The 24619-nt window shown below is 39.4% G+C and overlaps 1 protein-coding gene across 1 annotated transcript in view; it reads right to left on the bottom strand.

Moving 5' to 3' along the window:
* The window catches only part of LOC131230243 (serine/threonine-protein kinase PBL27-like), a 29620-nt gene extending 9866 nt beyond the window's left edge, over positions 1-19754 (bottom strand). Inside the window, exons 1-3 of the mRNA XM_058226077.1 lie at positions 19318-19754; positions 18289-18488; positions 17743-17932 (exon numbers count right to left, since the gene is read on the bottom strand). Of these exons, the coding sequence (XP_058082060.1) occupies positions 17743-17932; positions 18289-18488; positions 19318-19459 (532 nt within the window). The 5' untranslated portion in view covers positions 19460-19754. The remainder of the gene's footprint in view (positions 1-17742; positions 17933-18288; positions 18489-19317) is intronic.
* Positions 19755-24619: the final 4865 nt, after the last annotated feature.

Here is a 24619-nt window from a genome sequence, read left to right as displayed (position 1 = left end):
CTCATCACCTTTGCTTCTCATTTGCCCGTTCGCCTCTCCTCACGGCCAACACCACTCATCTTTGTAACCACGCCACATTTTTATTTTGCTTTTACAAAATCTTTTATGTGCCTCTCCAAACTCAAGTTTCTCTTTTCAAGGCACCTTGAGTTTGAGAGGGGGTGTTAGAGAAGAATTTTTTTCCTTTTTAGGTTCGATTGATGTTAGCCCTTGTTAAAAGTTGGGCCTTATTAGGATGCTCCAGCTTGAGGGTAGTGTTGAAAGATTGACATAATTGAATAAGGACCATTGGGCCCAAGTCCATGGAATAAGGCTCATAGGCCCCATTCACGTTTTTACTATTATAAATAAGAGTAGGGGGTTGGGTTTTCAATAGACTCTTAAGCATCTCATGTTCTTGTTATCTCTCTCTCTCTCTCTCTCTCTCTCTCTCTCTCTCTCTCTGTGACCCACCTCCTTCTCATTGTAGCTTCTCATATGCCCTCAAGATTAGCACCATGTAGCCGTTTAACAATTTGGACCACTGTTCTTTTCCATTGCAGTGGAGCACCAGAAGCACTCGCAAAATTACAAATTTCAATGCTATAGGTTCAGTCCACACTAGACAACACTCAGCACATACCCATGTATGTACCGTACAGCAATCAATATACATGGCACTACCCATGAATGCACTGACCCAAACTACTCCATGAGATCTTCAATTTTAAACCAGCAACAAACACCATTCACCCTCCTTAACACATCATATCTGACCAATGCACAAAGATTTGATGAAACAGCCCCAAGAATAACCCAAGCACGATGAGCAACGAACCTAGCCTAGAAAAAACTCCACAAAAAATTCAAATCTCCACCAATCTTCCCGATTCCGCTTCCTGAAGATTCCAATTAATCATACAAACTTTTTAAGGGCTATCAATATCCTCAAGATCACCCAATTGATCCATAAAAGCAGACAAGTAAAAATGAATTTCAGTTGTATTTTCCTAAGATCTGATAAAACAACATCAAACTTGGATTAAAAAAATTCCCCAAAAATCCTCTAAATTCAAGATCTCTTAGAAAATGCGATTTTTTCCTCTTCTTCAAGAGGGTCCAACAGCCATACAACTAACATTGTACACATGGCTAATGACTTTAGCAATGGACCCAAGGAAGCTTTAAGTCCATTGATTTTATTTTCTACAACCCATGTTTCCGATACATTCACATTACTTTGATTATCCCAAGTAAATCAAGTCTTAATGGCCCATTTGGTACGCATCATAGTGTCACACGCATAAAATCAGTGTTTTTTTTTTTTTTTGAAAGATGAAGGGATTTCATTAAAAAAGGGGAAAAGAACAAGGGGAGAGGCTGCTGAGAAAGCAGACTACAGTTACACGCCTAAAAAGAAAAAATCATGACCCGAAAGATCCTTAACATTCAATGCCCATTCGATGATAAAATCAGTGCTTTAAATAGCTACGATATGTAGCGCGTAGCTTACGCTAGGTAGCGTAGCTTAGCTTAGCCTTAACGCAACATAGCTAATGAAAATAGCTTAAGTTGCATGTAGTCTATGCTACATGATAATTTGCATACCCTACACCCTTTATAGACTACGCCACACACTATGTAGGTCACATTACAAGTCATCTTTCACTACAACATTAAAATCAATTAATGTGTTCAATGATCTGTTACATTTTTGTATTTTCAATAAATAAAATAATAAAATAATAAAAAATTAAAAAAAATAGTGTATCTTTTTAATGCTTTTAATAAAAACAATATATGTAATAGTATTAAATCAGTTTCATTGCTCTCTCTTTTTGACCTTTATACTTAATTATTACCATTCCTGTTACTTTAGGTTGCACTTGGTGAATATCATAAAATTCCATCATTGATAAGTCTAATTTCATCATATGGCAAGTGCGAGAGCTCGGGTAAATAAATTTCCAGTATAGTGGTGGAGGGTCAAAGAGTAACAACAAAAGAGGAGGTTTCCTCATCAATAATCTCCTTCTATCACCATCTTTTATCAAAAGATCAGTGGAATTGACCCAGATTAGATAAGTTGAATATCAAATCTATGTCTATGGATGATGTGGCAACTCTCGAACGTCCATTTTCTGAAGAAGTGTCTACGACGATAGCTTCTATGTGTGGTGAGAAGGCTCCTGGAGCTGGTGGTTTCCCTATCTTATTTTATTAACGATTTTGGCAAACGGTTGAGATTAATGTCATGGATCTCTTTCATGAATTCTATGAGTGAGGTATCATTTCAAAAAATAGTGGCGCCTCTTTTATTGCTCTCATTCCAAAAATCAAAGGTGCATAAGAAATAAAAGATTTTCGACCAATAATCCTAATTGGAGGTCAGTATAAGATTTTAGCAAAGGTGCTCTCCATAAGGTTTCGCAAGGTTTTATCAAAAGTTATTTCAGAGTATCAAGGAGCTTTTGTGATTGGCAGACAGATTCTGGGAAGTTGCTAATTGCTAATTAATGTACTCATTCAAGATACTGTGATGAAAGAAAGGGATTGGTTTGTAAGCTGAATTTACATAAAGCGTATGATCAAATTGATTGGGATTTTCTCGACTACATGCATGCAAGGATTGGATGCGGAGACAAATGGAGGTGTTGGATACGTTCTTGTATTCAGTCCGCTTATTTCTCGGTTCTTATAAATGGTTCTCCTAAGGGGTTTTTCAAATCGTCTAGGGGAGTTCAACAGGGTGATCCTTTATCAACTTATCTTTTTATTTTAGTTGAGGAAGCTTTTAGCAGAATGATGCAACAAGGAGAGGTGGTCGGATTGATAAAAGGATTTCAGGTATCAAACTCGGGCTTCATTGTTTCCCATCTTCAATATGCTGACGATACTCTTTTTTTTGTGATGCGGATGAGGCGGTAGTGGATAATCTTAGTTTGAGGCGGTAGTGGATAATCTTAGTTTGTTTTGAAGTTGTTTCAGGTCTTCGAATCAATATCGCAAAATCTGAAATGATGGGTTTTTGTTTGGAGGAAAAGGGAGTTGGGGAAACTTGCTTCTCTCTTTGGGTGCAAAACAGGTTCTTTTCCTTCAAAGTATCTTGGTATGCCACTTTGTGTGGGAAAAACTCCATTAATTCTTTGGGATGGGTCATCGAAAAGGTTGAGAGGAAGTTATCCATTACAAAAAGCTGGTATCTTTCGTTGGCAGGCTGTCTTACACTTATTAAGGTGGTTCTTTCTAGCATGCCCATTTATTTTCTCTTTTTAAATGTCCAAAATCAATTTTGAATCGTTTGGAGAAGCTACGACGAGATTTTCTTTGGTACGGATCGGCAAATAGAATTAATTTTCATCTTCTAAACTAGAACGAGGTATATAACCCATTGGAAGACGGGGGAGTTGGTATTAGAGACTTGGAACTAATGAATATCACTCTTCTTGGCAAATGGTTATGGAGGTTGGGACAAAAAGAAGATACCCTGTGAAAAGTTATCATTGAAAACAAATATGGTCTTTCTACAGGGGGATGGGGTGTAAAGCATTCTACATTATATCATGCTTCTCATATTTGGAAAGTCATCGCCTCAATCAAATACAGATTTCGACAAGGAATTTCCTTTTCTATTGGCATGGGGACCACAATTCATTTTTGGGATGATATATGGTGTGGAATTGGGTCACTTCATGAAGCATTTACTACATTGGCTAGGGTGGCAGTGGATAAACACATTACTGTTGATCGTTGTTATCTTCTTTGCATGGAACATGTGATTTGGGCACCTCCTTTTCGTCGAAACTTGAAGGATACTGAAATTGCAGAATATGCCTTGTTATTGGCTTAGGCTTGAATCTACAGCCATTAAACCCTCTGCAAGTGATTCAATGGTTTGGTCAGTTTACAAATTTGGCTGCAGGTTCTTCTCATGTTCAACACTTGTGTTTTCCTTTTCATATATGGTCGTTTGGTGCTCCTCCTCAAGTTACTGTGTTTGTATGGTTAGTGGGTAGAGGCGAATCTTAACATTGGACAATTTGCAAAGGCAGGGTCTCATTCTGCCAAATGTATGTTTGATGTGCATGGAGGATGCAAAATCAATTGAGCACTTGTTCATCCATTGTCATTATGCAAGACAAGTCCGGGACCATTTTCTTCTCATTCTTGGTATAGAGTGGGCGATGCCGAGCTTGGTTGTTGATCTCTTGTGGGCTTGGTATAGTGCAGTTGGCAAATCTACAAAGACTTTGTGGCGATTGATTATTATGCCTATCTTTTGGATGCTCTGGAGAGTTCGAAATGACCATTGCTTTAATAATAGGGAGGTTTCAATGTTGGACTGTATTGGTAAGATTAAGTTTTCTATGTTAGAATGGGCTCCTTATGTTGAAATGATAGACCTGAAGCACCTCCACTCTGTAATCCATATGTAATTTTCTGTTTTTCTTTTTCTTTTTCTGTTTCTTTTTCTGCTCACTCCTCACGAGTTTTAAATAAAATTTCAGTTAATTTTCAAAAAAAAAAAAAAAATGGTGAATATCATGAAATTGGTGCAACCAAGAGCAACCTTGATTAAAAATCAATCAGTAGCATGTAGCTTATGCCTCACGCTTCAAAGGGATGAACGCTATGCCACCCACTGTTCGCTATTTAAAACACTGCATAAAATAGAGTTATTTGCATCATTGCATTAAGCGTTTGGCACTTAACATGCTATGCTCATAAGTTAGCAAAATAGCGCTATTTCGCACTGCTTCATTCCAAAGTACATTGCCGGCACTATGCCAATGGCCGGATTCCGAGAAAATCTCAGAATCCAGCTATTTTGATAAGGAATGTTTTGTCATGCCTAACATAGCCATGTCCAGTGAGGGAACATACAAGAGATCCAAACAGTCCATCATGTGCACTGCCTCATTTTTAGCCAACAGCCCTCAGGTTCATGAGGAACACAGGTAGGCCACACCATGTAGAACATTTGCAATGGTGACACCTAATATTAGTTGTTTGTGGGCCCACGATGGTTTGTATGTGACATACTACCCATTTATTCAAAGCGTCCTACCAAGATGAAGGGACATTCCAATAATCAGGCCAGTTGAAAACTAAGGTGGGCCCCACCATGTGAATTTAGATAGGCATTTTGCATTGTTACATTTTTTGGCCGACCTAAGTTTCGGAGCATTCTGGTTTTATGGGATCATGTCCAAAATATGAGGCAACACATCTGATGGATGTGGATCTTATCAAAATAGATCACTCACCCCATGGTAAGCACACCCTCATACACCTAGCCGTTCCGTAAAGAAACCCCCTTGAACTTCTGGCTTTACAAGGAATGGGGCTACTAACAATTGGGAATTGTGATGGTTGGAACGCATTCAACCCGAAAATTGTACATTTGCCATGATTATAAGACTAATCCAGACCGTCCAAATCACTAAATCAACCCCCCTTGAGCTTCCAGCTTTACAATGAATGGGGCTACCCATCATTTAAAAATCTGACCATATTGCTAGATTCAAATAGTACCATCAGCATTAAATTGTAATTTTTTATTTCTGAAAGTTTGGACATCCTATCATTCATAGGTTTAGAAAAAAAAAAAAAAAGGTCCGTCCTGCTTGCGAATTGCTAGATTTAATTTAGAAAAATCTCAAACATTTTTTTTTATCTTAAATTTTTATTTTTTTATTTTTTAAAAGAATATTTAGATTTGAATCTGAATAGATTTTTGAACTCATGTTTTCATCTTATCATTGATAGATCTAGAAAGAAAACCTAGTTTACTTCTAATTCAACAATTCGTTATAGTTTAACTCATATCTTCACAAAATTCGATCTTGGAAAACCTATCATTGGTACTAATAATGAATACAAGTATGATTTTCTTTAATTAAATCGTTCTCATAATCTTCATTGGAAAATTCATTTTTCTTCTCTCATTCAGTCATTCACTATAATTTTCTTTTAACTTGTATCAATTTGCCTTGGTTGATTAATTTACCTCATTTTGCCTTCATAAACTTTTGATTGTTCTAAGTTGATTTCTTCATATAACTTTATGAAAACCAGATATTTGTCATATCACATACTTTCTCACTTGACTGATTTTAACTCATTGCAAACTATCTTAGATTGATCTCTGTTGTTCCAGTCAAATATACTTGTGTTTGCCAATATCCAATTTGCTTGATGGAAAATACAGTTTGGGCCCACAAGCTGCAACCTTCCTGCGATTTAGTCCTCTGGCAAGCATCCAATGAATACTCCACATTCACACAGCACTGAAAGTGAGATCTTAGCAATATGAACTAACCAAGGCGCCCCTCCTGCTCCCACTTCAGTACCATGTTCATGCTTCCTACTTCAGTATCAAATCCATTCATTCTTTCATGCCATTATGAGAGACTTCTTTGAGGGGTTCCTCACATGGCATGACACAGTATCAATACTCACAGTTCACTCTAATCCCAGGTACATATGTTTATAGCCTTGTGACTCTAGGTTTGGTGGACATATAGAAGAAAATGGTTGTTAATTCTTAAAAAAAGAAGAGAGAGAGAGAGAGAGAGAGAGAGAGAGAGAGAGAGCCAGAAACATTGAAGGGAAAAATAAAAAAAGAACTATTGAGGGTTAATGAGTTTGATTTGGATTTCAAACCAAAATGGAATCGTCACAGAGATTAGCTGTTACATACTTGGAGGTTCTAACTCGCCTGGTTGATAGGTGATTGCTAATTAGAGATCATGGTCCTACTTTCCCATGGTTTCTATAGTATATGATCAAGTACAGTGCTCATGGAATGTTGCAATAATGGTTCAAAAATTGTGTGTGTGTGTGTGGTGGGGGGAAGCCAAACAAGCCCAAAGGATCCCTGTGGTGGGGATGGATGATGTCGTTTGTCACCAATCTCCATGTTGAAATGACTTGAGGGAAGGTGGAAGATCTACTCAAGAAGTCTTGCAAAGTGGGAGAGATTATCCCAAGAGACGGAACTTCATGGAAGAGGTGATGATTTGCTTTTGTGGGAGTGGGATCAGAGGCCAATGACTTTAAAGCCAAGGAAGAGGTTCATGGAGTAGAGAATGTGAGAAAATCCTCAGGGTTCAAAAAGTAAAATATGGCTAGGAAGCGTTTCCAGTCACAATAAGAGGAGATTGGGGGTAGATTGGGCTTGCATTCAATGCGGATTGTCTAGAGCAACTAGTCATGGGCAATGCTCTGCCACCTGGGGGGAAGAAGTTTAGCCAAGCTCTTAAATCTGGCCTACATTCTTTTTCATATGAGGGGGTTTGGCTAGTTGAGGACAATGGTCTCAAATTTGTAAGAGTGGGAGCTCAAATAATCCAAGCTAGGAGCAAGAGACTTCAATTCAGCATTATCAAAGTCCTCCCAGAGGACAATATACTAGAACCATTGATTTCCAATTGGATTTCCATCAACTAGGGTGTCCAAATGTTGAGGGTCAAATATTGCATATTAAACCCCATTGATTGCATGAATTTATGATTATGATAGTGCTTAACGGCCTGAATTAATCGTGTTTGTAATGCAGGGTGTGTTTACGAGCTTGAATGGGAAATGATGCTAAAAGCACGGATTTAACGTTCAGAATGCACTAAGGCAAGGGACGGACTCCAGGGGACCAAGATCGACAGAATTACATGCCAGGGATCCACGAAAATCGAGAAACTGAAACTCAAGAGGCCCGAAAATGGTCCAGAATGCAAGATCATAGGGTTCCTGCCATCCGATTGACTCGAAACTTCATACATGTGATGGAGACCATAAATTAACCGTACATATTAAATTTCAGCCATTGGATCACTCGGGAAGTGGCCTAACGAACAGATCAGCCCATTAATCTCCAATTTTAGGCCCACCTACAATCTGGATAATCTTCTAAATTATCCTCAACGGTTTAAATGATATGATAGAAAGGATAGACGGATCAGATCTCCCACTAGTATCACAGTGAGTCCCACCTCAAATGACATGTGCAAAGTGCACATGTACACTAGCCGTGCACCGGACCAGCAGGGCTGGTCATAGTCGGTTTGACCGACCCTTCTTTCTAAAAACAGAATCCGCACCCTCTTTCCGCCAGCGTCCGTGTAACGGACGGACTCTGTCTGTCTTGCGGAAGACAGTGGGCCCCACACATCAGTATGTTGAAAGATCCAGACCATCCATCATATTCATGATGAAATTTCGGCCAACCACTACTAGTATCGCATACAGATGGGACTTGAGGGTGACCCAAATGTCCAGTGAAGCAGGAGCTCTTACGGTGTGATGCACCGGTCAACCTCTGTTCTCAGAGGATGGTGGCCCATCATCACAAATCAGATCTTTGATCCACACTGTCCATATTGAAGCCAGCTCAGAACCGACCGGACACCGGATTTTGCGCCTTCATTATCGACAGGGAATCAAACCCAATCCGCGCCAGCTGAGCTTTCCTAAACAGAGACGGAAGCTCTCTGTTTTTCGTCCGCACACAGGCTGTCTACTGTTCTAATCAGCGGCCCATTTTCATCATCGAACGGCTAATCCCAACCGTCCAGAGTGTCCAGAGGAGGATGCCGACCAAAAACTCCTATTCCCTTGTAACCAGTTATACAGATAAGATCGTCAGGTTTGGATCCTTCGCCAGACGTTGATCCACGAGGTGGCCCATCAAAAGTTCAGATCTATTCCAAATTTCAAATATTGGCCTAAATGGACCATACTAAGACAATGATCGATGCAGATTCGCTGAAGGATTACTGTAAGTGGGTCCCACAGATACCACCAACTCCAATATCCAAAGCACATCCGGTTGCTGTTTTGAGGAATGCGTAAAGAGCTCCAGCGACGTCGGCTCTTCAGAGACGGTCCGCTCCACTGCCCTTTTACAAGGGCTATAAAGAGAGGAGGACGTGAGGGAGAGGGGGAGAGGAGCATTGAAGGAAGAGGCTTGGCTTGGTTTGGACGATTGAAGGAGAAGACAGGGAACTCTTTCATCTTCCTTATTTTCTTTTTCTTCTTCTTATTCTCTTGCTGTTGTTTTTTTGTTTCTTTCTTTCTCTCATGACTCCTAAGGTTTTTAGCCTAATCATGTTTGGCTAAAACCTCTTAGCTAGGGCTAAGAGGTGAAGCTTGTAACATGATGGGAGACTTTACCTTATGCCGATGATTTAATTTATATTGAACTACCTTGATTGCGGTTATATTAAGGGAATACTTTTAGTTTTTAATGGTTTGTTGTGACTGAAATTACAATAGATTTGCAATGGCTTTGAGTATTTCTTTCTCCTTTTTATGTTTATGACGTCAGGAAGCCCTGTTGTTCGCCATCGTCTCATGGGCATGGTCGGATGACGGTACCCTTCCTAACCTTCATGCATTGTTGATTGGTTGGTAATTAATGTAATTCTGTTGTTTGCTTTGTCTCCTAGGCATAGTTTGGTGATGGAATCCATTCTAATTCATATACCTTTCACTTCTTGACAACTATATCAAAGGAAGTTCAGTTTAAATTCCATAATTCTTGATGCAGGCATAAGATCTCCCTGATCTCTACAAGTGGATCCTCTGAATCCCTAGTTTCCCTTCCCTGAATTGTTTAAAGTTTTAGATAATTATTCCTTAAATTTTATTTGATTTAGATTACATCTTAGTCTAAGTTCTAGTTCTACTTAGTTTCAGATAACGTATAGGTATCAGTCCCTTGGGATTCGACCTCGGTCTCACCGAGTTTATTACTACATCACAACCCTATGCTTGGGGAGTGAACACCAAACCCTAAATGCATCGATGAAGAAGCTGAATGACTTAAGGGCATGAATTAAGTTGGGTAGTGAGTAAGAGGTTGAGCAATTGTTGAGAGGAGGATATTTCTTCACGGAAGGGCCTCTCTTAAGATTTTTAAGTGGTCAAAATCTGAAGAGCAAAGGGAGGGATGGTCAAATGGATCCATTTTTGGACAGTACCGCTAATCCACACCAAATCAATGAGATATTGATACCAAATTGCAAAGAAGTATATTAGAATTACACTCACAAAAACATTTAGGTAGAAAGGAAGAGAACTTTATTGATATCAAACTTCTTCTCTTACAATACTTTAAAAAAATGATAATAATAAATAAATAATAATATCACACTAAGAAAAATATTGAAATCACTACTTCCTACACTAAACCCCTTTTTTATAGACTCTACGTGAATCTCTAATGAGAATTCCCCAACAAAGAGATTGATTTCAAATCAATCATAGTTGACTTCAAATCAATCTAATATAACTAAAATGGTAAAAGCATAATAATAATCAAAAGCAAATATAAAAACTCTTAATTACATCTTTAAATTAGGCCCATATCTTTAATCACATCCCCTTCATATCTTCCAATCACATCTTTAAATCAACCCCTACATCTTCCAAAAATAGTACATTGAAATCCATGATTTAGGCCCCCAAATCTATAAATATTTATTCCAAAAATCAGCACATGTTGGGGCCCACACTGGGCTATGGGCCTACATCATTGTTAGGCCCCATGGTTAGCTATGGGCCTACATCACCGATGGGTCCTATAGTGGGCCTAGGTGGGTCGTAGGCCTACATCAATTCTCCCTTGGTTTGAAAGAACTTGTTCTCAAGTTGGAAACCAATGTCTACCCTGGACTACCTGTACAACAAATCTTCTTCTTCTTTAGTGGAAGCTAGTGGTGTAACCATATGCATCAAGTCAGCACAACCTTTATTGGACTCTGTTGTAGATGATCTCTTTCACTTGTGCTTTTGGGGGTACCAAATTGTTCATTGTAACCCTAAAGTTTGTTGTGGAGCCTGAAATATTTGCACTGTTTTTCGTGCCAAGGTCATCTTTTGCAAAGGTGCTTCAATTTGGGTGTGTAGACCCATTTGCATGTCTATCAATGTGACTGCCACTATTAGCGGATCCATCAATTGATCCATTGGTGATTTCAAGTGTGGGAATATATCGATAACTTCATATGTTAACCTTTCCTTTGACTCCATGGATCTCTTCGTCGTTTCCCGAATTTCACTTTTAATTCCGGGTTCTTTGTAACGTTGAAACAATCAAAGGATTCAATCACTAGTGCTTTCATACGCCAGGGCCAACCATTGTTGGTTAAGACCTCGGTGGGGAGTGAGAACCTTCCCCTACGTGTCCATTTCCTCCAGCTTCAGTCTCTGAACCCTCAACGTCAAAGCTCCCCCACTTGATTAGTGTGATTGCCCACTGCATGGGTGGAGTTGATTTGCCCGCTCTATGAGTGCGTGGATCAATTAGATTACTTGCACGGACTCTTCTTGTGTCACTTCCTTCAAAGCCATTATGAGATTATGTAGAGTTGGCATTTCCTAATGCAGGTGCATTTTCACATCGAGCTTGAGTGGGGGTGGCATGTGGGATATGAGGGCACACTCAAGGTTGGCGGCCGGCAAAACCCATGTGATTTGGGGCTAGTGTGAGGCGGAACCCATGTTATTTGGGGCCCACAAGGGGGCAGAACCCATAGATTTGGGGCCACGAGGAGGGTTCGTCTGAGGATGTAACCCATGGATGTGGGGCTTGGGCTTTGAGATAAAGGGATTAATTTATCATGCTTTATCAATTTGAGCTTTTAGAACAAGTGGTTAATTGTCCTGCATCAAATTGGTATTAGAGCGAGAGGTCTCGTGTTCGAAACTCCTCACTGAGGGGTGATTAATGCAAGGGTTTCACACAGGGCTCAAGTGGGGTGGCCTGTGAGATGCGGCGGCGCACTCGGGGTGGCCGGCCCGCGGAACCCATGTGAGGCGGGTGGCTCGTGTGAGGTGGAGCCTATATAATTTGGGGCCCACGAGGGGGCATAACCCATGGATTTAGGGCCCACGAGGAGGGTTCGGCCGAGGACCTAATCCATGGATGTGGGGCCTAAAGCATTACACTCACAAGAATATCTGAGTATAGAGGGAGAGAACTTTATAGATATCAAACTTATTGATAGGGATCCAAAACAGCCCTTCAAGACTTATCAGAGGAGACTGCGCGCTAGACCAGCAATTCTCATATAGCATGATGATGGTGACGGGCCCACTTGCGGTCTCGATTAGTTATTAGTAGTTTTTATTTATATTGGCAACCTAGGTTTTTTTATTCTTTTATGCAGTACAGGTGTAGTTTGGTATTTATTGCAGCAAAAGGAGTATTGTCGTCTTTTTATGTTTGGGATGGAAGCCCTAGGGAGGAATATAAATAATATTTTTGTGGCAGAATTTTCTTTAATAAAGATTGCTGATAAGTTATGGCTGCTCATCTGAATGTGTGATACATTCTCTTCCTAAGAGTGATTCCTAGAAACCCTAGAGTGATTCTAGGTTATTTACATGCATTCCTGATGAACAGCTAGTTATGACTGCCCATCTGAATGTGTGATACATTCTCTTCCCAGGAGTGATTCCTAGAAACCCCAGAGTGATTCTAGGTTATTTACATGCATTCCTGATGAACTTTTATTTGTTCTCATGTAATTTCCTGTTGATCCCAGTTCAGATCCATCAACGAAAGTTCCCCTCATCATTTCTGTAGCGATTCCTACGTCAATTTTGGTATCAAAGACCAGATTTCTTATGATCTGAAGTTTCCCCTGCAGATTCAAGGTTAGTTTGTAAAGAAATTTCCTCCTTTTGATTAAGGTTTACAATTCCAACCCCTCTGCCTTCTGTGCATTCTTTCTTTCTTGTTTTAGTTTTTCCCAATTTCCAAGTCCCAAAATACAACCGAAACTCTGCTGAAATTTTCGTAGAAGTCAGCTCTAAACCAAATCAGCCCTTTAGCGTCAAAATTTCAGCCCTAGAACATTACCGAGATAAGTCCAAAAGTCCATTCCCAACTTCGTTGACATTCATCCCATAAGCAGTCTTACATTCAAGCTCAAACCCTAGCTGTTATGTCTACTCGAACTGGTCAAACTTTTAGGGGTAGCTTTCCGATAACCAGCGGGATGAGTTATTTTTTCGAATCCTTGAGAGGCTGGGAGCCTTAGAGATGAAGGATCAAGTGCAGATCAACGACAATGGCACTGGCCAAAACAATGAAGAAAGGATGGATGAGAATACAGATGGGCAGATTAACAATGAAGCCGGTGATGGCTGGGCCAACCCTAGAGTAGCCAATTGGGAAACTCGTCAAAGGGTGAAGACATAGCAAAACTCCATAGCTAACATGATGTGTGCAGTCCTAGAGCCAGATCCACATGACATTTGTAATGTCCTCAGGGATATAACGAAGAAAGTGCTGGTGGAAGTACCAGATTTTGGGGGTGACATTGATCCACAAGCTTTTATGGATTGGTTGACAACAATAGAAGAGTACTTCGACTGGTATGATCGGATAGTTGGATTTGCACGAATGAAGTTAACTCGCCATGCTAAAGTGTGGTGGCGAAGTTTGGAGAACAGGCAACAAAATTTAGGCTAGCCGTCGACTACCAATTGGGAAGAGATGAAGACTCTCCTAAAACAGAAGTATGTGCCAATTGACTACCAAGATGAGTTACATGAGCAGAGATGGTTTCACTTCGTCAAGGAAACCTCGCCGTTCTAGAGCATATGAGGAGATTTGATGAATTGAGTATTCGGTGTGAAGCTACGGAAAGTGACCGAAAAAATCTTGCTCGATTCAAGAATGGACTGTGGGCTGATATTAAGAAAGAGATGGCAGTGATGCATGTTTATAATTTAGAGGATGCTTTCCAAATGGCCATGAAGATATAGAAGAATTTGCATCAACCCATAAGCAGACAGCTTGATTATCAAGCCGGGGAGACAACAAACCAGAGGATGGCTGCTCTTTTACACTGCTCTTTTATTAACCAGATCTGGCCAAAAATTTTAACTCCTTTCGATATTATCTGGTCCTTCCCAGATTCAGTAGGACGGCTCCTCAAGGCCTAGCATGGTGCTAGATTAGGCAAACATAGGAATGTGTTATGGAGAATGTCTCTTCTGGTTGTCTGGTGGTCTGTGTGGGAAGAAAGGAATGGGAGGTGCTTCAGCGGAGTCCATAGTTCATAGAGTGAAGCAGTTAATGGTTAAGTGGGCTTCTAATGTAGAAAAACTAAAGGGCTGTAATCTGCACTTTTTAGGAGTGTAGTTGGTCTGCTTCCTTAGCGGCTCAGCTCTCTCTATGTACTCTTTTTTGGCTTTTAATAAAGTATTCGTCATCTTTCAAAAAAAAAAAAACAGAGGATGGCAGATGGTGGTAAGACTTATATGCCAACATTTAATAATGCTAACGCCACAAGGCTTAGTGGGCCTAGACCTTCCCAAACTGTCGATCATAAAGGAAAAGCAGTTGCAACTAAGAATATGATGAAGGGCAACAATGACCGACCCCGACTATTATCGATGTGGGGGAAAGGGTCACTACGCATTCCAGTGTCCAAGTAGAAGTTTGCATACTGGGATCAAAAAGAATGTTGACCCCCCCAGTTGAAGATGAAGACGACCCAATACAAGAGGTGGAAGAATTTACTGATGAATCTGAAGAGGAAGAGTTGAACCACTCTCATGCATGCGTAGTTAGACGCATACTAGCAACACCTACAGAAGTAAAGGAAGATTGGCTTCGAACAGAGATATTTCACACCCTGGTTAAGGGTGGTGAGAAGTTCTGCAAGCTGATAGTGGATGGGGGAAGCAGTATGAACATGGTATCACAATCCACTGTTGATCGCCTTCAATTGACGACGCAACCACATCCTCGTCCTTACAAGATTGCATGGGTAGATAAGACTACCATTCCAGTAACTCAGAGTGCTCTAGTCTCTATTACTTTGTATCCAGATGTATCCAAACTCATGAGTCTCTAAGTGGGTTAAGGGCATTCAATCAATGTTGGATGGGTGATTAGCTCATATAGAATAAAGATGATAATAAAAAGATAAAATATTTCTTTTTGGTAACCCTGACAAGAATGTAATAGGGTGTCTCCCAATTGTTTCACAAAATCAGAGACAGCAAGGCTTCGATGTGAGATAGAGGTATGTGATAAATAGTTATTTGGATGGTACATTTTTAGGGCGTTGGCTTATAAAAGGCCTAAAAATAAAAGGCAACAAACAATAGGTCTTACTATTCCTATATGTTCCATTAGTAAGATTCCCTTGAAACTTCCAAGGCGGTAATTGTGATCTTGTTTGTGACTAATGCTTCCCAATTCTGCCAAAAATCATATAGAAACTTGTTACGAGTGTATTCATTGGATTGGTTCATCAATAGCACTTGGTCAAAATCCCATTTAGCCTCTGCACCATTGATTCCACTATTAGTGACTCTTGCTTGGGCTGCTTTAATGGTAGTCTTTACATTTTCCCTTTCACTCGCAATATGGGGAAGAAGTGCTCTCTAGGGGTAATACTAATTGATAATTGTGTTGAGCAATTGAATTGTAGCAATTGTTTAATAGAGGATTCTGTGATATGTGTGTGTACACACAGACACATATACATTGATTCCACTATTAGTGACTCTTGCTTGGGCTGCTTTAATGGTAGTCTTTACATTTTTCCCTTTCACTCGCAATATGGGGAAGAAGTGCTCTCTAGGGGTAATACTAATTGATAACTGGGTTGAGCAATTGAATTGTGGCAATTGTTTAATAGAGGATTCTGTGATCTGTGTGTGTACACACACAAACACATACATATATATTCCATTTCAAAAATTCTACTAGAATCCACTAATATATGAATAAGAACCTTTCAATCAAACAAAGATTTCAAATACTTGATTCCCATGTTCCTATTTCCAAACTGAATACACATTATAGGAAATGGAAATGATTTCCAACCTAGTTCTTCCTAAATATTTTATTTTGATGTAGCAAAGAAGCAGAAGTAGAGTGCTATTTATATGTACACATATGTAGATACATATTATAGATTGATCCATATCAAGCACATATCTTTATACAACTTTATACAATACAATAATAGTTAGTTGGTAAAAGGTTCTATGGTTCTTTCTACTATACTATCTCATATATTGCTGAATCCAATCCACTCATTTCATTTAAGACTTGGGATTTGAATCCCTTTCATTTCTTCAATCATTGATAAGAACTAATAAGTCAAGTTTCATTCAAATTAATCATTTTGACTGACTGTTTTTACGTAGATGATAAGTAAAAAAGCAGTAGGAACTAGAATGAACAGCGCAGTAGCAATAAATGCGAGAATATTGACTTCCATAATCTCATCGTTTTTTTTTTTTTGCTTTGCAATAACTCGGGATCTAATCCCATAGAGATAATAAGTCTTTCTCCTGAAAATTCCATGGGATGGATTGCATCCTGATGATACTGAATCGGATCAATATCATGAATAACAATATCTGATCTATCAAATCGGATTCATCGTCGAGAATTGAATAGTATAACATAGGAAGATCCTTTATCCACACCGAATCCAAAATTTGATTCCTAATTCAATCAAGAATTCCATTCAAGTTCTCTTCACCTTTTTCTTTTCTATAACCTATCGTCTTCCTTATAAAATCATCTGATGAAGTATTATCTACCCAGTGCTCCATTAGTCACAGAAACAAACAGTAGGAGTGAAATGGAAAAAGGAATGAGTTAGGAAAAGGTAATGAGTTAAGTTCTAAGAAAAGTTTTTATGATGAGCTAATCTTCTTGGGAGATAGAAGAGTGATAAAGATTAGTCCCAATAATAATAAAAAAGAGTTCTAATATTCCGATAAATTTACTATTTTACTTATAAATTTTGTTCTTTCTTCGATGGGGCCCTTAAAATATGAAAGTCAAAAAATGATGCATTCCTTCCATCCCTAGAACAAGAGAGGCAATCTCTGAGACACAGACATCAAAAATAAAGTATGAAATTCAAATGAGAGAGATAAATTGTCTTCAATTCGTAATTGAGGTTACCTTTATGTAACAAATAATGAATATAAAAACTTAATCAGATTTGGAAGCTCCCACAGCGACCCTAGTCCAGTGGAATTTGGGGGACCGGTACGCAATGAGTTTGGACCAATTCGGCTGAGATCTCGGGTCCAATAGGGTGGCAAGACTCAAATTTATGCAGAAGGAATGGCTTCTTATGGCTATGTAACTGGCTGTTCAAAACAATTATTTTCTAGCTATTATCGAAGGGAACTATAAGAACACTATCTCTGGGGCTTTTGGGGCGTAGCTATCTGTGGAGGCTTGTGGATATGGAGGAAGTTGTAGACATGAGCAAGGGCAGATAGCTGTATATCTCACATGTTCATCGCAAAGCCAGTGGGGATGCTGACTTTCTTGCCAAAGGCAGGGCTTTTAATATTCCTTTCTCAGTTCAAATGTCTTAGTTTTTGCATAGTTTCGCAAGGGCTGTGTGCAGGCATTTTACTTTTGGGTTTCTGGCCTGCTAAGTTGAATTTCTCTTTTGCTTTTGTTGTTGCTGTTTTCTACTGGTAGCATCTTGCTAACCTCTGTGTGGTCCCATTTTGATAGTTTTAAAATTTTCCTCATTATCAATCAAAAATATATACAAACTTACGAAACCTCCCAATGTTATCAAGAACTCGCAAGGTCCCTTTGTATAGTAGATGCTATTGAGCAATAGCAACCCAAAAAGTATGCAATGTAATGGCCATTTTGATATAAGCTAACCTTTGAACTAAATATGCAATAAATCCGCAGATCGCTATATGAAAGACATAACTAGCTTCCATGATGAAGGTTCGAATACTAACCATGTAAATGATCCTCCAGAGATCCCAATGGCATAAACTCGTAAACAAGGAGGCGCTGGTCCCCATCAGCACAATAACCAATCAAATTGACAAGGTTGGCATGGTGTAATAGGCTGAGCATAAGAACTTCCACTAAGAATTCTCTATTTCCTTGAAGACCATTCCTGTCAAGTTGCTTCACAGCAACAACCTGCCATGATAAATACTTCTCATCACTCAAAAAACTACAAGGTACCAACAACCCACATCTCAAAGCCATCATATTTCATAACAAGATGGTTGAAATTCAATAAATAGCATTGTTCAATTGATTCAGTATATTCTAAATACAGCTTCTTGGTACTGAAAGGTGTAAAACAGTAAAAGCATGTGTAAATTTACACATACATTGATACATATAAAAATATCAGATTGATCCCATTCCCAACCAACATGTCCAAGATCAATATCAAGTACCCGTAAAACCTTTTTTTTTAAAAAAGTTTTAGGAAAAAAAAAAAACTGCATGAACCTTAGAGGGGAAGCTGCGAATCGAACAGAACCGACCTGTCCAGTACTCTCCAACCGACCCTTATACACACGCCCAAACCCTCCTTCACCCAGAAGGCTCTCCTGCCTGAAGTTCTTTGTAGCAGCAGCAAGCTCACGAAATGTAAATGTCTGTGCAGCAATATGTGCGGTTCCCCCATCTTTGGGAACTGACACTTCCTTCTTGGAATCAGAACCGTTCCGAGACTTTGATTTGTCTGCATCACCAATCAAATCAGAAAAGTCGAACACTCACACATACATGCATCAATATATACATTTGTATGATGATGATGAAGAACAAACCAACATATGTACATACATACTCAACAATTCAGCATTCAAGCATGCCAGGGGAAAATGTGATTCTAACAAAGAACGGAGACTTTCAATCCGACTACGGAAATGTGACAACAAACAAAGCAAATGCATTTGAACAGACTGCATTGTGATTCCCTTTTCATCCATGCTACAGCTGAAAAACATATTATTATGAGATCCTTACGACTTTCACTTTTTTTTTTTTAAATGCTACCAGAAATTCATTCGCAGCAGCCAATCTGGCTTGTCTTCACAAGCAAATTCATCCACATTCCAACTAAAATGCCACCAAAATCTGTAATTCTCAAATTTATTATTAAATCTACCATTTAGCCCTCAAAATGTACAATTCTATTCCTAAATCCATCAAAAAGAGCAAAAGCCACAAACCACGAAAAAAAAAAATCCAAATCAACCCAGCCATCAAAATCCTCCTAGGCACTCGCACTCAAAACACATAATCCATTCATAAAAGAACAAAAATCTAAAAAACCAAAAAATCATTGAAAAAAGAAAAAAATTTAAATGCGAAAACCCCCATGAAATGAAACAACCCCAATTCAGCAATCCTAAGATCAGATCAAAACAAATGCAACCCATCCAAATCACTCAAAGCTACACACACCAAAACAGCCAAAAAAAAAAAAAAAAGGGAAAAAAACAATTGCCAACCAATTGAGAATCTCCAAACAAAACCCAACATACAAAAATCAAAATCAAAATCACCTGAGCTGATTCTTGTCCCAGTAGCAGACCCTTCCTTCTTCCCTCCACCACCTCCTCCTTCCTCTCCCCTCCCTCCTTTCACACCAATCTTCTCTTCTCTCCCCTTCCCAGACGATCCAAAGCATGGAAAACAGCCTCCCATATCAAATCAAACAAGACCCAGAAACCATAAAAAAAAATCCAAAAAATCAGGAATTTAAAAAAAAAAAAAAAAAGGTTTTCGACCTTTAACACCCCCTCATATTCTTTTCAAGAAACATTACAGTGTTATGAGGCTTCTGCAGTCTTTGGATTTGGGTTCGATCGGGTTACAACTGTTCGATGTTTCACGCTCGCAAGTAATTCTTTTACAGAGAGGGGGGAATTTCTTGTCAGATCAGAAGAAGAAAAAAAAAAGGAGAAGAGATGAAAGGAAAAAATAAATAAATAAATAAGGAGAAAAAGGAAAGGAGAGAGAGAAGAGGAATAAAGACACTGTAGGGAGGGGAGTAAGAAAAATCGAGTGGAACCATGAGGTGATTCGCGCGAATAGATATATGAATAGGGAGTCACAGGACACGTGTGTTTTTGGCATTTTTTATGAGATCTAGTCCATTAATTTGGTTTTAATTAGTATTTATGTTCTTTAATATAATTATTTTAGATTTAATATTTTCTCATTGTGATCTTTTTTAAAACATAAATGGACGGTGCATTGATCGTAACGAAAGGATTTAAATTTTTGGATTTTTAGACTTTATAAATTAATACTGGTTTTTTTTTCGCATATTGGATGGTCAGGATACCTTACACGTGATTCAAGTGGTACGTACGACGCGATTCATCTTTTCAATCTATGTCTTGCGATTCTCTTCAGAGTTTCTAAAAAAGGAATGTGAACGGGGATCGCGCGAGTGATTCTAGAACCGAGGAGAACGCGCAGGTGCTGAGCTGGCACGGGTATTATACGTCCGTTGAATACGCCGGGTAAGTCCTGCTTTTGGAGTTGAGCCGTTTACTGAGCCGGAAAACAGTCCAATTTTAGCATTGGATGGAATGCAGGTGTTTGTGGTGAATGTGGACCATCAATGTTTTGCTAGCCGTTCAATTATTAAATGAAACTATATCCCACGAAATGAATGTTTTGAATTTTTTTTTTAATTTGGGATTTTAGATAGTGTTTCCTACCTAATTAATGGATAATTAATGGATGATATTTAAGAAATTAGTGGTGTATCTGCATCTTAGCGTCGAGGACCATTAAATATCTCACTCGCGCGAGTCCCATTGGCAGGACTCGTTAAGAAAAAGCGTGCTGGAGGGGCCAGTTTACCACAGTATGTGTTCGTCACTGCATTTTAAACGGTGGTGATTCATCTACAGGTACTACACGACTACACTCGACACACGTACTTGCAATCCACATCATCCCAGCAGTAAGGCTACTGTAGATGGAGGATATCCAGAAAATCGAAGTGATTTTCCGTTTTCGGCGAAATGATTCCTTGTTGAATTTGGACATCTGTACTATTTTGAGCTGTCCATATGCCAGCCACTGATTGGACGGTCAGTATTATTTCATCAGTGTCATTTTTGGGCTTCGCTCCTTCCATCACGGGTGTACCACGATTTTGACGGTCTGAATTGACATACGTGGACGTGACGTGTACAATATGTGATTCTCGACCGTTACACAATCAATGGTTCAAGATCACACCAGACCATCCGAAACGTGTGGCCCATCATTTAGGGGGCGTAGATTGCCTGAGGGTAGATCAGTGGTCGGTACAGATTCAATGAGTGAAATCAGGTATACTCCATCTGTTAAGGGACACGATTTGGACGGTCTAGATCTCCCTTTACGCAAGCCACGTAGTCAGAGGATGAATCACCACCATTTTCTATAATGTGATGAACTATCCCCATAATTTACCCTCGGATGAAGAATTCTGGGTAAATCTAAAAGGTATCATACAATGCTCGACCGGAGAATATCCGTTCTCAAATGATGCTCGGGTTTTCAATTTTTGCAAATGCTCCATTAGTTCCGTCATCCAAATCGTTCATAAGATGGGCCCCACCTTGGATGCCTCGCATACCAAAACGTAATATATCAGAAGATCAAAAGGATGGAGAATTTGATTCTTTTTAGGTTGAATGTGGACCGTTGCTTTTTCATCACATCTACTGATACGTTAGGACTGCGCTGACACTAGGAGTTTTTGTGCATGCATGGAATCCACCAGGAGGCCCATCATCTCAACGGTTTAGATCACTAAAACCCTGGCTCCACTCGTAGAAACTTAAAGTCCAAGCATCGATGTATTGCTGGTGCATCACTGTATAAGAGGGTGATCATTTAATACTCTGGCAGTCGACGGTTCATACACATGCATTCAATAACTTGGAACCATCCAGGGTATACTGTTATGGTGATAACCTCATAATTCTGTTCAATGGATTATCTTAACATCCGATCATGGACCCCTTTTCCCCTTAAAAATTGAGATCATTTATTGTTTTTATTCTAGCCGTCCATCAGATATGGCCACCCATCGACCGGCTGGGACATCAGTTCCGGGCCATGCATGTTTTGACCCTTCTAAAGTGGGACCCACTATTTCTTATATCGATACTGTTCAAGAACGCGTGGCATGCAGGTGCAGCAACCCTGTCCACAGTACTGGGCCCCACAATAGGTGGAGCATATTACCTCTCATGGATAAAAACTTAGATACTCTGGAGAGCGTGATAGATGATACTCAGTAACTTAGAGGTTGCTTAGAAATTGCATGCTTGGCCTCCAAGTAACTCAAATTCTGGGTCCCAGTCTTGATGCATCGGGAACCAAAAAATAATGCTTTTTTGGTTATCTGACTATTGAACTGGCGCACACTGTTGGACGGCTGAAGATAAAAAACCATCCAACGGTTGCATTTGAAAAACAAGTGTGCATAAATCAAAGATTAGGAGTATTCAACCAATCTGATTGGTAATGTGACTTAATCACAGCAGGATCCCCAATTTATTCGGTTTAATTCTGGTCAATGCATGCCACTTGTGCAATTTTTGAGTGCCTGCATATGAAGCGTCGTACACTACCAGAGTATCATATAACTCCCGTAGCTCAAAAACCACGCTTATCCAGCCATTCTACCCAATCCAATTGGTGGTTGTTAAATGGATATTTTAATAAGAAAATGATCAGCGGACCAGATTCTCCATACGTAGCAGGTGGCATGATTTGACGGTCAGGATGTCGGTATTGTTATGACTCGCCATTATTTGAAAATGGTGGTTAACTATCACTGTACTCTAACTGATGATGAGATAAACGTTGGGTTAAAAGCAAGTCCTTAATTCACGAGCCTACACGTGGCATGTACTGACGTCATCTGGAGTCTGGACCGTGAATGGTGCGTACTGCACGGAATAAGATTAAACAAATCATCTGACGATCCTAACCGTCTGATCAGCGGCCAGTTGATGGGCTACAAAATCTGAAAGGTTACGCTGTCCGGTAAGTTTGATTTTTAACCTCTGTACCTACCCGTTGAACGTTTGATAGATAAAATGATTTCCACCATTGTGGGTCCCACTGGACAAATCATCCAATATTGGAGCGTGAGCCACGTGTCCAGCAGAGGTTTAGGTAATTAAGTGTGACAGAGCAGTCTTTATCTCTACGCAAGACACGTGGCAGGTTTTTGTGCGTATACCCAAATGGGGCCACCCTGATATTTGTGAGAAATTTACGGTCCGTTTTGAGCTCATTTTTTAAACTTATACAAAAATTAAGAAGCATGCAAGACTTTAAGGGCCTGTTTGGCCAGGCAGAACCCCGGTATTATGAGGGATGGGATCGGCATTATCCCGGGGATAGGTATGACGAGCCAAGCAAATCCAGTGAACTTGTCCCAATCCTATGAATCTTAATACAATCCACTGACATCATTATCATTACCTTAAAATTAGTCCTATCCCTTGGTTGAATGGATTGGAAGGCAAAATCCGAGGATATGCACGGCATGCCAAACAGACCAGTGAACTTGTCCCGGAATATAAGCAATCTCATGGATCTTAAGACAGTCCACTAACACCACCATCATTACCTTAAAATTGATCCCATCCCTCTTAATACCGTGGGATCTGCCCGGCCAAACAGGCCCTAAGTGAACCTAAAAAGTTAGGTAGAAAAATTCTAACAGTTAAAATCTCCCTGAGTTGACAGTAATGTTTGCAGGCCATCTATAATGTTCACTCCTTTCCTGGTGTACTAAATGCACAAATATTAGATTGATTTAAAACTTCTATTGCCCCATGAATATTTCAATATACTTACTTCGAGTTTTAAATCATCTCATTTTTTACCCCATAACTTAAAATAAGCTTACAAAAATGAATAGAGTAAATTTCTTACAAACATTAGTGGGACTTAGATTTCCAGCGCAGTAGAATCCAGCGAAAGGCTTTCCCAATACATCTGCCCTCTTCAATGCTATATGCCCTATCAGACACGGATTTCCTGACCATACTATGAGTGGTGATTGACTATCCTACAATTAAAAACTTCTTCCGTGCCCATTAATATTTAAGTAACATTTATTTACCATCCAATTTCTGTATAGCATTTATTTACCATCCAATGTGTTCTTAAGGTCATAAAAACTTGATTTAGGAACAAAATAAATATCAACTTAATTCAAAAGTTTAATATATTCCATGTGATAATTAGATCTGCTTTATTTTTAGTTTAATGTCTTAAAATAATATAAAAAAGTTTATTTTTAAAATAATAACCTAAAATAATATAAAAAGGTTAATTAAACGTGAATACATAATAAATACATCAAGGTAGGCTCCATGGTACCCTACAGTAATTGCACACCATCTTAGGTAAGGTCAGGATCTCACCTTTTTTGGTTTTTTGGTCAGCTTGTTAGTACACCCCACTGTCATTTCACACATCACAGACTAGGCCAGGGTCTCACCTAATCTGCTCTAATGTGTTGCTTTTTGGGGGAGTGGATTAGGTGAGGCTTCTTGGGTTAGGCTTTTATCTTGGGCACACCCTGATGCATGCGTTCTATAATCATGCCGTCCGTTAGTTTTTTTAGATTATTTTTAGGGTATGTTAAAAAATGGAGCAGATCCAAATCTCAAGTAGACCGTGCCATATCCAAATCTCAAGTTGATCATACATACAGTGGGCATTGAAAGCCCACTATTAAAAGCTTCCTTAGGGGTCGTTTGGCACCTTGGATTGGAGGGGGTTGGAGGGGATTAGAGGGGGTTTCAAATCCCCTTTGTTGTTTGGCAGCAT

The sequence above is a fragment of the Magnolia sinica genome, chromosome 17 (assembly GCF_029962835.1).
Source record: "Magnolia sinica isolate HGM2019 chromosome 17, MsV1, whole genome shotgun sequence".
In the NCBI taxonomy this organism is placed as follows: domain Eukaryota; kingdom Viridiplantae; phylum Streptophyta; class Magnoliopsida; order Magnoliales; family Magnoliaceae; genus Magnolia; species Magnolia sinica.
This window is presented reverse-complemented; position numbering and strand designations above follow the sequence as displayed.